We start from the raw sequence: 12,759 nt of genomic DNA on the forward strand, positions 1-12,759 counted from the left end.
AGTGAGGGTATGTCGTCTGAATCGAAGAAAATGGACATCCTGATTGACAAACATGTTCGATTCCCAAACAAAAGCTAAGCATTACGCACCCACTCCCTCTCACACACGCACTGGCGCACATATGTCCAAACGCTAAGCATCCCAAACACAGAAGCATCACTGATCACTTTTGAAAAATACGTGCATGCACGAATTGAACCTAAGACAGCATAGGCAGCAGCTCAACTTGGTGTGCGACTGGTAGCCTTTGGTTTCCTTTTTTTTGGAAAAAATAAAGGAAATGCATAGCTTTGGATCGGAAGAAATAATGAAGGCATAAACTAACCAGGTACAGTAGTTCTTGTGTTCTACGAGCAGCACCAAGCCAAAGTTGTTAGCTGTATCACATAAACGCTATTAGGAAGGATACGGTTAGATTGCTTGCGACCAAAGCTAAACCAGAAAAGATTCCACTGCAGGCTTGAATATTGTCCACGGGAAGCCTGAATTTGTGCCTTCAGCCTCAAAATATCCAACTGATCATCTTTCTCGATCAGCTTCATCTATGGCAATATCCGCTACTGCTTCGGCTTCTTGTAAATTCTGCTGTGCAGATAATGTATACAAGAATTAATAACTTCCAGGCACTAACTGAACCACCCATCACCATTTCAAGACATTCTCTGTTGCATTTTCAACAGTTGCATTGAGTTTGCATTTTCCCAAGCAAGGCTATACATTATTTGAGGATTATACTTTGCCATTGCAGCAGCATCTTGCAGCAGCCTCAGTGCATCATCTTGTAATCTCGATTTATCCAAGTGCGTGAAGTGGACGACTTTTTTTTTTCAAGAATACGTCGGAGAGCTGCGTATCTTTGCATTAAGAAGAAAGTAATGATAAGAAATTTGTAAAGTGGACGACCTATAACACACGCCAAGAAATGGTCAACTTCATTATCAGCGATAAATAAGCACGTGCCGGACGATAATTAAGAAGAGCCATGCATGTCGTGGGCCAATAACCATCCGCCACGACTTCTTTTCATCCGGCCTCTAGGACTTATCCAAACCAAAAACCCAATTATGCACGCAACATAATAATTCCAACCAATCGATAACATACATTATCCGCTTAATTAGGTCAGGAGATCCCAATCTCATATATATAGTAGCAGTAATAAAAAGAAGAAGAAGAAAAGTTACTACAGCCTACATACACTTGCAGATGGGACAAAGGCATGAGAGAAGCTGGAACAAACTCCTGCACCGTCGTCTCGAGCACCCGCCACGTGGCCGCTTATCTCTGTCCTTCGGTGCAGGTGCGGCGCAGGAGGAAGAAGGCGAGATGCGGATCGGAGTACCAGTACTACTGCTCCAAATTCACAAGTACGTACGTCAAAGAGTACTGGTGCATTATTATTAATTGCCTACAGTGGATGTATACCTCTCCACTTTCAAGCAGATTATCATTGCCCACAGTTGATACTTTTCCACTTCAAGCTGATTCTTCTACGCTCACGACATCTAATAATAACTTGATTTTGGTTAATAACACTACGCACCTTGTTTAGCTTACTGCAACCACGCACCTTGTTGAGTTCTTTATATACCTTAATAGAAACATGTGTAATGCAGCAGGAGATTAGCAATGCATGTTAAAAGCTAATGTCTCTCAATTGTAGAGACCAAGAGAGATCTCGCTCTAAAGTAGTGCGCATGCATAAATGAAGCTAGTCCAAGATGCACGCGTGCATGTCTAACTCATGCAGCACTACTGATGGACAATACAATGCATCAGTAGCAAAGCACCACAGATGCTCCTCCTAGGAGATAGCCAGGTAGGCAAAGGCAAATGGCCGGTTACCTTTTTTTAACTCCTTTCACTACTTTGAAAATCTCACTTCACGTATAATTAAAATAATTTTCATCTTTCACTACTTTGCAAATCTCATTTCACATCTAATTAACAAGATGATTTTCTTCTGTGCTGCAGGAAGAGGACAGCATATACCCGGCACGCATGGCATTCCGGCCGATGTGATTGTCTTTTGGTTGATGTGACCTAACATGCGCGTAGCACTTCTCGTTTGTCAATGGCTTCGCCACCAGCTACGGCATAGACATAGTATAGTATCGTACACAATAGTCTTCGCCAGGTACGTAGCTTGAATACGTCGAGCAAGAAAAAAAAATGCTTAACAGTTTCAGTGCGCATACAATAATCCGCATTCTGAATAGTAACAGTATAGGTTCCAACCATAAAACCAAAAAGGAAAACAACAGGCAAACCAATATAATAGGGGAAATAAGGGAAGTTTTTAAATTAAGAAAATGTATTTATATCTTGGAGGGAAATGCAATAGAGTCCTTAAAATTTTATTGATTCTGACTTATAGATTCATAGAATCTGAAAATGAGGACTGTGTCCTTAATCTTTTCCAGTGGTTCACTCCAAGTGAGAATATAGGTTCTTATAAACTTTTAAAATGAGAGAGGATCCAGATTCTCACTGGAGTGAATTACTAGCAGTTTAATGACCCATATCCTTAGTTTAGTTTGTGGACCTAGTTAAGAATCCAGAGACCACATTTCATTCTTTAACTTGTCACCATGGCTAAATACAAGATCTCTCAGGGTCTCAAACTTGCACTCCACAGTTCCCTCTCTCAACTTAGAAGGCGAAATCAGTGTGTGGAAAGAGTACAATAGTTGCAGTTCAGGATGCCATACTCAAACTATCCATGAGCAAGTATAACTGTGAAAGATTATTCGTGTCAAGAGCGGAGCAGTATTTGCCCCTGATAGACATTCCAAATATGGCAATATCGATCTATGGTCTTAAAATGAGTGCAGTTACAAACTTTGACCAACATTTTTCAACAGAGATATCAATACATGCCTCGAAGATAGTCCATATGTTTCCTTATGTAAATATATACTCTCTCTGTTCTTTAATAGCCGTCGCTCGCTTCCCAAGCGACAGATAAAAAGGGACGGAGGGAATAGACCTCAAAGCGATGCATGGCATAGTATGTCTCAAAAGATTTTGTTTAAAACAAAGTATGTCTCAAAAGAGCGTTACCTGGAAGAACATCTCAAATGAACTCCTGATGAATCCGTGCATCCAAACTCCGGAGTGACATGTTCAAGCGTACAGTGCGTACATACAGATGCTTCCTTGCAACCTTCTTCTTTCAATAATAATCCAACAAACAGCCAGTGATTGCAAACGAGAATAATCATGAAGACTGGTGATAGAAGAAAATATTTCAGGTTAGCATTAGTTCAGGATCGGAGGTACGGTGCGTAGCAAATAAATGAAATGCATCATTCCTGATGCAGGCCTGTTCTTCACCGGCCGGAGACTGAATTTCATATAAACGATCAAGGGATCGAAGATTAGGAAGAATCCAAACACCAGCAGAGCCCAGCGCGGTGGCGCGGGCGTGGGCAGACTGGGGACGATGCCAACCGCCCGGCGGCCGGCTTCGCCGACGAGGTTAATTAGGGCATCCGAGTCACGACCAGCATATGTATATGGGCCTTGGTGACAAAGCCAGAAGAGGCCATACTAACATTTAGGAGAGCCCATGTACTGTGTGGGCTTATTCAGCCTGGTAATAAAGCCCGCTTCCCAATTTGGGGCTCCTCAGCCCAGTTGTGTTTCCTGGCCGTCTACGGCCGGCTGCCGCCGGTTCCAGAATATTTTTATTTTTATAATTTCCTTTTACAATTTTGTAGAAATAAATAGTTGAATGAAAAATTTGTATAAATAGAGCTATGCCGCCGCTTGAAACGGCGGCAACAGGCTACCGCCGTCTAAACCGGCCCCTTACCTACCGCCGGGTGAAACGACGATAGCTACCTTACCGCCCTCCCACCTGGCGGGCCGCACACAGAAACAAAGCGGCGTGGGGGACGAGGCGCTTCCGCCGGCTCGTTTGGCAGAAGCATGCCTCGCTAAATGAGGTGGCAATAGCTCCCCCTATATAACCAGCTGTGCGGCTGCCCAGACGCTTGGTCCTTTCATTTGCGCCTGCGCCAGCGCGAGCGAGAGCGAGCCAGAGCGCCAGCGAGAGACGAGGGAAAGAAACGAAGGAAGGGAGGGAGGATGGGAGGGGAGATTGAAGGCCCGTTCCTCGTTTCGTTAGAGGTATTTTTTCTAATCCCTAGTTTAGGTAGCTCGTAGTAGATAAATCTAGTAGTTAGTTTAGTTAGTTTAGTGAATTTGAGATATAAAAAAATGTAGCTTAGTTAGCTTAGTCAGTTTAGCGGATTTAGCTTAGATATTTAGTGTTAGATATTTAGTTGATAGTAAAATTAGTTTATTGATTTATGTAGATTAATTTTAGATGAATATTATTCGCAATACTAGGGTTATATTATGTATAGGTATTCAAAATGTAGTTATTTTAGGGATAGTTGGAATTATTAGATTTAGTTAAAACTTTTATTCTTGTCGTGTATATTGACCCGTTGTTTAGGGTTAGATTAATGTAGTAATATTTAGTAATTGCTTATGATAGTATCGTGTATATCGATCATGTAAAATGAAATGAATTAGTTCGTAATTTTAGATTACTCTAAAATGGTTATTACTGTCGATGATAAAATTGGATGTTTGTACTGTATATTGAAATGTAGGTATCGTTAGTTAACTGATTTAAGTTATTGGGAGTAATTTCCACTGTTCGTGTTGTGTATATTGTTGGCAGGCATGTCAGAAATTTTATATTTCCAAGTGTTCTATGGTCTGGGGAGATTAGATATGGTCCAGAAGGGGTAGATTTGAGTGGATTTCAGTCATTCTGCAAGTATTTACCAAGAGCAAAGAGAGAACTTGGGGTTCACTATGCAAAGTGGCTTTATAAGGCTTTCAATCTTGATAGAGATCAAGTAGATCTGTCTGTTAGGGCTGTAGTAATGAGATGGCTTGACATAAATTTTTGGGAGCTGATCCCGCTTGAAGAAACCCAGAACTATCAGACTTATGTAAATGATTGCACGAAGCGCGGTTTACCGCTCATATTGTATGTTCAAGTGTTCATGAAGGTTGGGTGTAATAGTCAGAAGAAGTGGGAGGTGCTGAAGTTGAAGCCGAGGAAGGTGTGGAGAGTACTGATGAGCAAAATGAAGAAGATGATGAAGATGAAGTAGAAGAGAGAGATGCAGAGAATGATGTTGTAACCCGTGAGCCAAATGGGGAGGGTTAGCGTTCTTATTTCAGATTTGACCCAAAGGAGACTTAACTTCCCTCTTTTATGTACATGTACCTCCCATATGCTTATACAATTCTCAAACAGTATGTTTCTTGGCTGTCTTTCTGGTTCTGCTAAATCATGTCGAAATCATATTCACACAATATTATACACACATAAGATGAAATCCATAAGCACTGAATCATTTCAAAAATAGTCTGTTGCAGAGAGCCAGAGACAGATTAGGGAAATTTTGTTGTACTGCAAGAACCCAAAGGGCATATGTATAGCACAAGGCACAACCAAACCCTAGACTAGAGTACAATACCCGAAACACCCTTAGCATGTTAAGACCCTGCTTACATACAAGAATATAGTTTAGAAGTATCATGCTGTTGAGATCTATGCCCAAACCAGCGTGGACGTCTCCATGCTCCTATATGTCATATCGTCCAAAGGGACAGCAAGTGATGAAGATCCTAAATGGTTCTGTGTGGAATAATTGTTTTTGCGGCCACTAGTTGCATGTATGTGAAGTCTCCTCAATATCTGTAGGCGTTCTGCAACTTCCTTCATCGTTGGCCTGTCTTCTCCATTTGGGCTCAGGCAGTGCACGGCGAGTTTTGCTAGCTTCTCAAGCACTGCCATAACTGTTTCGTCTATTATATCAAAGTCCAGCATATTTTGGTGCTTATTCTGGCGAAACATCAAGAGAAAATTATATGACAATGATTTCTTTACGCTGAACTGATCAGCATACATGGCCCTCTTTCTTGTCATCAGCTCCAGAAGGACAACCCCAAAACTGTAGACATCGCTTTTGTCTGTAAGATGATGACTGATGAAACTCTCAGGGTCTAGGTAGCCGAGTGTTCCTTGGACAAACATGATAAACTCACTTTCATCCATGGACTTCAGTGCTGATGCTCCAAAATCTGCAACCTTTGCATTGTGTTCATCATCCAACAGAATATTGGCTGATTTGACATCCCCGTGTAGGATGGTAAGAGATGTTGATGAATGTAAATAAGCTAGAGCTTCTGCTGATTGTGTTGCAATCTTCAGACGAATACCCAAAGGGATTGGTGGTCTATGGTCAGCACCATGAAGGAACTCGGATAAAGTTCCATTGGAGACAAACTCGTACACCAACATAGGGACATCTACATCCAAGCAACAGCCCAGTAACTTCACAATATTTCGGTGGTTAATTTGAGATAAGATTATTATCTCATTGACAAACTCTTCCCTGCAGTCATCGTTTATTACTTTGGACTTCTTTATAGCAACCTCTGTGTGGTCATCCAAAGTTCCTCTATAGACCATTCCATGGCCACCACATCCAAGGACTTGATCTTCATTATAATTGTCTGTGGCTCTCTTTATCTCTTTTTCTGTAAGTATACGAATTGTGTGAGCCTTCCTTGATCTCATCTCGTAATATAACTTGAGACCTCCGTTTTGTCTGAAATACTCATCTTTCTCCTTCTTGTGCCTTTTCCTTAGTAATTGGATGGTAAAAATGCATGCCAAGGCCATCACCACAATTACAGAAACACAGATGGCTGCAAAATTGTGTTTGACAAAAGAAAAGAGGTGCTAGTAAATATCAATTACAATATCTTCCCAGCATTGAGAGATATTAATCTTGAGTTCGTCCAATCTGGAGCTCCAATAGGATGTATATAACAAAAAGTGAAATTGATAATTTTCTTCAAGAAAATTGAAAGGCTTAAAACAGTACGACATTAGGTATGATATTCTTTAAAGTTTATACTTCTTTTGCTATTATGCGTGAGTCTTTATCACAAGGAACATCTTAACATTTGATATGCTCCTCTATTTGGCTCTAAAATTTTCATATAGAAAGAAGTTTTTATTTCGCACCTGCCAATATTTAGTTCTTGCTATTTGACCCCCGGATAGATTTCTGTCTCCGTTCATGATTAAACATAATTGAACTGTATGTACAGGGTGCTTACCAATAAATAATGTAATTCTATTGTCACTATCATGATCAAGCGGGCATTCAGAAATTTTGCCGTCATGCTTTCCTTTCTTGCATATGCATGAGTAGTTTCCCGGTATGTTCTGACAGACCGCCCTGTCTTTGCATGGGTTACGCAGCATGCACTCATCTATATCTGTTGATGTCAACAAAAAGATAATAAGCATCCCAGTAAAAATGCAGCTAATCATTTCAGGTTTTAATATTTTAACTTCCCCCTCCATAACTTCCCCCAGAATTAAGCATCGCAATATGTATAATCATATTGGGCTAAATACCAAATCAAATCGCTGGCACACCTTTAAACAAAAACTTGGAGGATTTGTTTTGAAAAGTCACTGGAGCTAACTCACATGGTGAAACTTGAATGAAAAAGGTGTGTTCATAATTTTGTGTAAAAGTTCATATTGAACTGCAGGAAAACTAGACAGTATTAAGAATTCAGTAGTTTTTCCTAGTACTGCTCCTGGAATTCCAGACCCAAGTTAACGTTTGTCTGGGTAAACGTACCTTGGCATCCATTCTGAATGTAAGGATTACCCTCATATCCATCGGAGCATTGGCATAGATACCCTGGACCATTGTTTGCAGCCATGCAGTAGCTGTTTTCACTGAGGCAGGCATAGTCGCTCGGTGGCTTCTTCCCTTCCTCTGGGCAGGAGCCATTCCTGATGGCCCAGTCTGCGATGACGGGAGCATCAATGAACGCGAGGCGGCCGATGAGGTCCTGCTGCCTGAAGCTGTACCACCCGACCTCGGCAACCATGCCATAGAAGCAAGGGTTGAAGCCCCATACCTTGCTCTGGTTCATCTCAAACATCACTCGAATGGAAGTGAGGTTCGCAGGGATGGCAGCCTCGCAGCAGCCCATCCCAGCGCATGGTGCGCCATCAGATGTGCTGTTGATGCCTTCGCAGTAGGAGTAGCATCCAGCCACGTACTGGCTTGCGGCGCCCTGGTGCCCACCGATAAGTCCTAGGGTGTTGCAACCGATGGCCGTGAATCGGTTGCGTGAAGGGGAGGGGAGAAAGGGGGTGGACTGCAGCTCATAACCCCCGATTAACTTGGTGAAAGAAGTGCTCGACGTGAAGCAGATGTGGCTGATGGGGCTGAGCACACGCATCTCACCGTACTCCAGTGAGATGCTGGTGATCTCAGTATATCCCCCGCTGTCCCCAACTGTTGGCCGCGTTGGGTGTATGTTGTTGTTGCAGATGAGATTGAAGTAGCTACTAAAATGGGTTGCTGCACAATGAGTGCCAATGCCAAAGGGGTAGGGGATGGACACATTGCCGCACTTGTCTGGGCAGCCTGGCAATGATACCAAGGGCCTAGAAGAGCCTCCATCTGGCACCACTATTGCTGGAAAGAAGATCCACAGTACGAGGACTAGGACTTTTGATTCTTGCATGGTTGGATGCAGTAACTTGCTTTGGCAGTCCCTTGCTACACCTAGCAGCTTACTGTCCCCCTACTCATTTTCCATGAATGCTAACAGCATGTTAGGCTCGCTTAAAATGTTAGGAAGCAGGCTTGTCTTGGCCGTTCTATTTCATCTAAGTTAATGCAAGCTGTAGTATTATTCTGGCTGACTGCAGTTGCTTATGGGAGTACGTTAGTTCGTTAACTACTTTGGATAATATCAGAGTACGTTAACGCGTACAGTGACATTGATTATAACTGGGTGTTTTTGAAGATTATAACTGGGTCTTGCCTTGCTTTTTATAAATGAGCATTGCTGTTTTACTTTTAGAAACAGAAAGGCAAGCCCCCAATTTCGCTGTGGAAGCCAGATTCAAAGGACAAGAGGTACTAGTCACTACCGGAAACAGTTCTTTTGCCGAGTGCCCCAGGCACTCGGCGAAGGCCCCATTACACTCGGCAACTGGTTTGCCGAGTGTAACACTCGGCGAAGTATAGTCGGCAAAGTTTTTCTCGGCAAACAGGCTGTTTGCCGAGTGTCGATCGTCGGGCACTCGGCAAACCTTTTGCCGAGTGCCACAATACACTCGGCAAAACTAAACACTCGGCACAAAGACGTTAACGGTCTGTCACGGCGACGGAAGCTTTGCCGAGTGTCTGACGGCCGACACTCGGCGAAGTCTACCTGTTTGCCGAGTGTTTTATTAAATACACTCGGCGAAGTCTACCTGTTTGCCGAGTGTTTTATTAAATACACTCGGCAAAGTCTACCTGTTTGCCGAGTGTTTTATTAAATACACTCGGCGAAGTCTACCTGTTTGCCGAGTGTTTTATTAAATACACTCGGCGAAGAAGCCCGACCCGCCATTTTTTATGACCCCTTTGCCGAGTGTTTTTCCAAAGCACTCGGCAAAATGACCTTGTTTGCCGAGTGCCTACCCTATGGCACTCGGCAAACAAGCAATTCCGCCAAAATGTTTGGCCCCTTTGCCGAGTGTTTGAAGAATACACTCGGCAAACCCGTCTACTACTACCAGAAATGGGCTCTTTGCCGAGTGTTGTGTCCTAATTCCTACTACAAAATAGAAATGTTAGGTATAAAGGACCCCTCTCAAAAAACAACCACAGATACACAGGCATATTAATTGCAGCACAAGCATATAAATTGCACCACAGGATTCACAAGCACACAAATAGCATTCATAAGTTCTCGTCTAAATAAGTAATTCACAAGTTTTGCATCACAAACACAGAAATGACAAGTCACTGAGGAGGATGAGGAGGACGTGCAGGTGGCCACTGCCCCCAGGAAGATTCTGCATTGGACGCCGCCGATTGATTCTGCACAAATTTAGGTAAAGAGATTTCATAGTCTAAACAAGTAATTCTAGTGGAAGTAAGTCTAGATTGATTGTAAGGTTGAGATTGACTCACAGGAGTAGCTGCAGGAGGTGGTGGAGGTGGCGGGAAGAGGTTCGGTGGCATAGGTGGTGGAGTTTGACCTAAACTGTGGAAAACACTCTGCATGTATTGGAACATCTGCTCCGTCCTCTGCCTTTCAAGCTGCCGATCTGCCTCGATCCTCGCCTCTAGTTCCTCTCGGCGCTTCCGTTCTACCTCCACCTGGGCCTACAATATTTCATCCCAACCACTTATTGTCAAGCAAAAGGTAAGTACAAAATGAATGAAAAATTAAAGAAACAGAACTAATCTGCAGAGCCTGCATCTGTAGCTGTGCAGCGGTAGGCCGTGGCCGTATCGCGGGGCTCGAGTCCGTGCTCCTTGCTCGGATCTGGGAGAGAGTGGGAGTACTGGCAGTGTCGATCACGCTATCTCCAATCCAATACCTGCCATGCTTCTTCCCTCCTCCTACCCTCATCACTATTTCAGCATCGATATCCTGAGAGCTCGGATCGAACTCTGGCCCGTGAACCTCCCTCGCCATGGCTGTGTACTCGGTGACGCGGCTGTGGATGCTGGGATGGCTGTACGCCTCGGGCGGGTCCTCCGGGTTGAAGTCGATGTCTGCCGTGGCCTTGCCCTTTTTGGACATAACCCATGCCTTGAACCGGGAGCACTCCTGACCATCATGTGATGAAGTCTGCGGAAAAAATGTAAAATGATTACAAAATATGCAGTATTATGTCTGAGAAAACAGAAATGAATTCACGTACCCATTTTTCCTTGTACTCATCAAGGCTCAGGCTGCCTTGATGGTGTGATGCATATGGCATCTGCAGACGCCGCTCCCGGCAGGCATTGTGGTTCTCCAACCACCCAGGCTGCAACCACACGTCCACCATTTGTTCCCAGCACCGGGTAAAGGATCGGCACCACCACGGAGGCACCTATATGAAGTGTGTGACATATAAATAACGGAATTAAGCGTAATTAATCTCTCAAATAGTAAATATAGTCTTTATGTACGTACCGCCATGAATTCTTCCTTGGTCAGGTTCATTGTCCTGGCCTCTTCTTTTTTGATCCTCATCCTTTTGTATTCAGCATAAAAGTCGATGATGGCCTGAACGCGCGCCTCGTAGTGCATGTCCTTAACAAGCTTCTTAGCGGCTTGTTCAATCACGGAGGCCGCCCTAGCCTCGAAGCCCTCCTGGCATCTATAAAAGTCCTGCGTATAGACGGCAAGCATACAATTATTATATCAAGAATGTATTAAGCAATGTAGTGCTGCGAAGACTTACCCACAGCTCGGCCTTCACCCGCTCCGCCTTGTTCGCAAACTGCCTGTGGTCACGATCACCGATGTCGGCGGCAGCGACGTAGTGGTCCCACGTGTAGGCCGGCTCCTCCTGTCCGGCGAAGACCACTAGACCGGGGAAGTGTAGCCTACACAAAAGACCGACGATGCCGTTGACCTTGCGGTTGTGGGCACCCCCACTGAGCTTAGTCCAACTCCTGCACAAGTGATTAATATAAATTATTATTTTCTAGTGTAAGTTTGAACATATCAAAAGTACAGAGAATATGTGAAGGAACTTACTTTGCCCCAGCGGGTTGAATCAGTGGGCGTAAATGAAGAGGGATGGGTCGCCTCGGGAGGGACGAGGGACCTCGCAACCAGATCTTGGACTGCTCCTCCCCTGCCTCCTCCCCTGCCTCCTCCCCCTCCTCCCTCTCCTGCTCCTGCTCCTCCTGTACCTCCGCCTCGTCACTAGAGGCGTGCGCGGAGGGTACCTCCTCCTCCTCCTCCGACGACGAAGGCACAGGCGACGGGGCCCTCACCCCTTTACCCTTTCCTCGACCCCTGCCCCGACCCCTGCCTCTAGCCAAGACCTGTGCCCCCACCGCTTCCTCCACGTGTGCGTCACCCCTGCCTCCACCCCTCCCTCGACGCCTTCCTCGACCTCTCGATGCGTCTGACCGTGTACCTGACTCGGAAGCTGCAGCTTTTAATTTTTCGTAAAGCATCACCGGGAGTAGGCGCTCAAGCCATACGTGGTAATCATGACTTTTGAGCCTGTTGATTCGCATAGTAGCTAGGTTCACTCCCCTCTTCAAATTCGCTGCATACCCATCAGGGAACATTAACGTTTGGAACCATTCTAATACCTCCCTCTTTTGGGCCCTCATCAGGACAAAATCGGCCTTAGGCTTTCTCCACGACTTGCCGGCTCTAGGAGGCGTCATGTCTAGCTTTGGTCTGTTGCATAACCTTGCTTGATCCACTCTAGCCTTAACGTTATCCTTTGTCTTGTCAGGAATGTCCATGATTGTACCAAAAATTGCCTCAGCGATGTTCTTTTCAGTGTGCATAACATCAATGTTATGTGGGAGAAGAAGATCGTCAAAATAGGGGAGATTCCACAAGCAAGACTTCTGAGTCCAAGCATGTTGCTCGCCATATCCCACAAACCCACCTTCATGATTATTGACCTCAAGAGCGTCTATCTGAGCACGAACCAAGGCTAAGGTCAACATCTGCGGTGGGGGCTCATTAACTACGACATCTTTCGTAAAGTTTCTAATATCTGTTCTGAAAGGATGGTCAGGAGGAAGGAATTGTCGATGTTTGTCGAATGAAGAATACTTGCCACCCTTGGTCAACCAAGTGAACTTCACTGAAGCCTTGCATACTGGGCAGGGGAACTTCCCGTGAACACACCAGCCACAGAAAATACCATATGCCGGC

General features: G+C 44.5%; 1 protein-coding gene across 1 annotated transcript; it reads right to left on the minus strand.

The window, feature by feature from the left end:
* Positions 1–5,581: 5,581 nt before the first annotated feature.
* Positions 5,582–8,720, minus strand: LOC117849391 (wall-associated receptor kinase 4). The gene is made up of 4 exons (XM_072292472.1): positions 7,698–8,720; positions 7,222–7,323; positions 6,370–6,744; positions 5,582–6,282 (listed from the first exon to the last, which is right to left on the minus strand). The coding sequence occupies exons 1-4, from the start codon at positions 8,596–8,598 to the stop codon at positions 5,582–5,584; spliced, it is 2,079 nt and encodes a 692-aa protein (XP_072148573.1). The 5' UTR covers positions 8,599–8,720.
* Positions 8,721–12,759: the final 4,039 nt, after the last annotated feature.

Source organism: Setaria viridis, chromosome 3 (genome assembly GCF_005286985.2).
Source record: "Setaria viridis chromosome 3, Setaria_viridis_v4.0, whole genome shotgun sequence".
Lineage (NCBI taxonomy): Eukaryota > Viridiplantae > Streptophyta > Magnoliopsida > Poales > Poaceae > Setaria > Setaria viridis.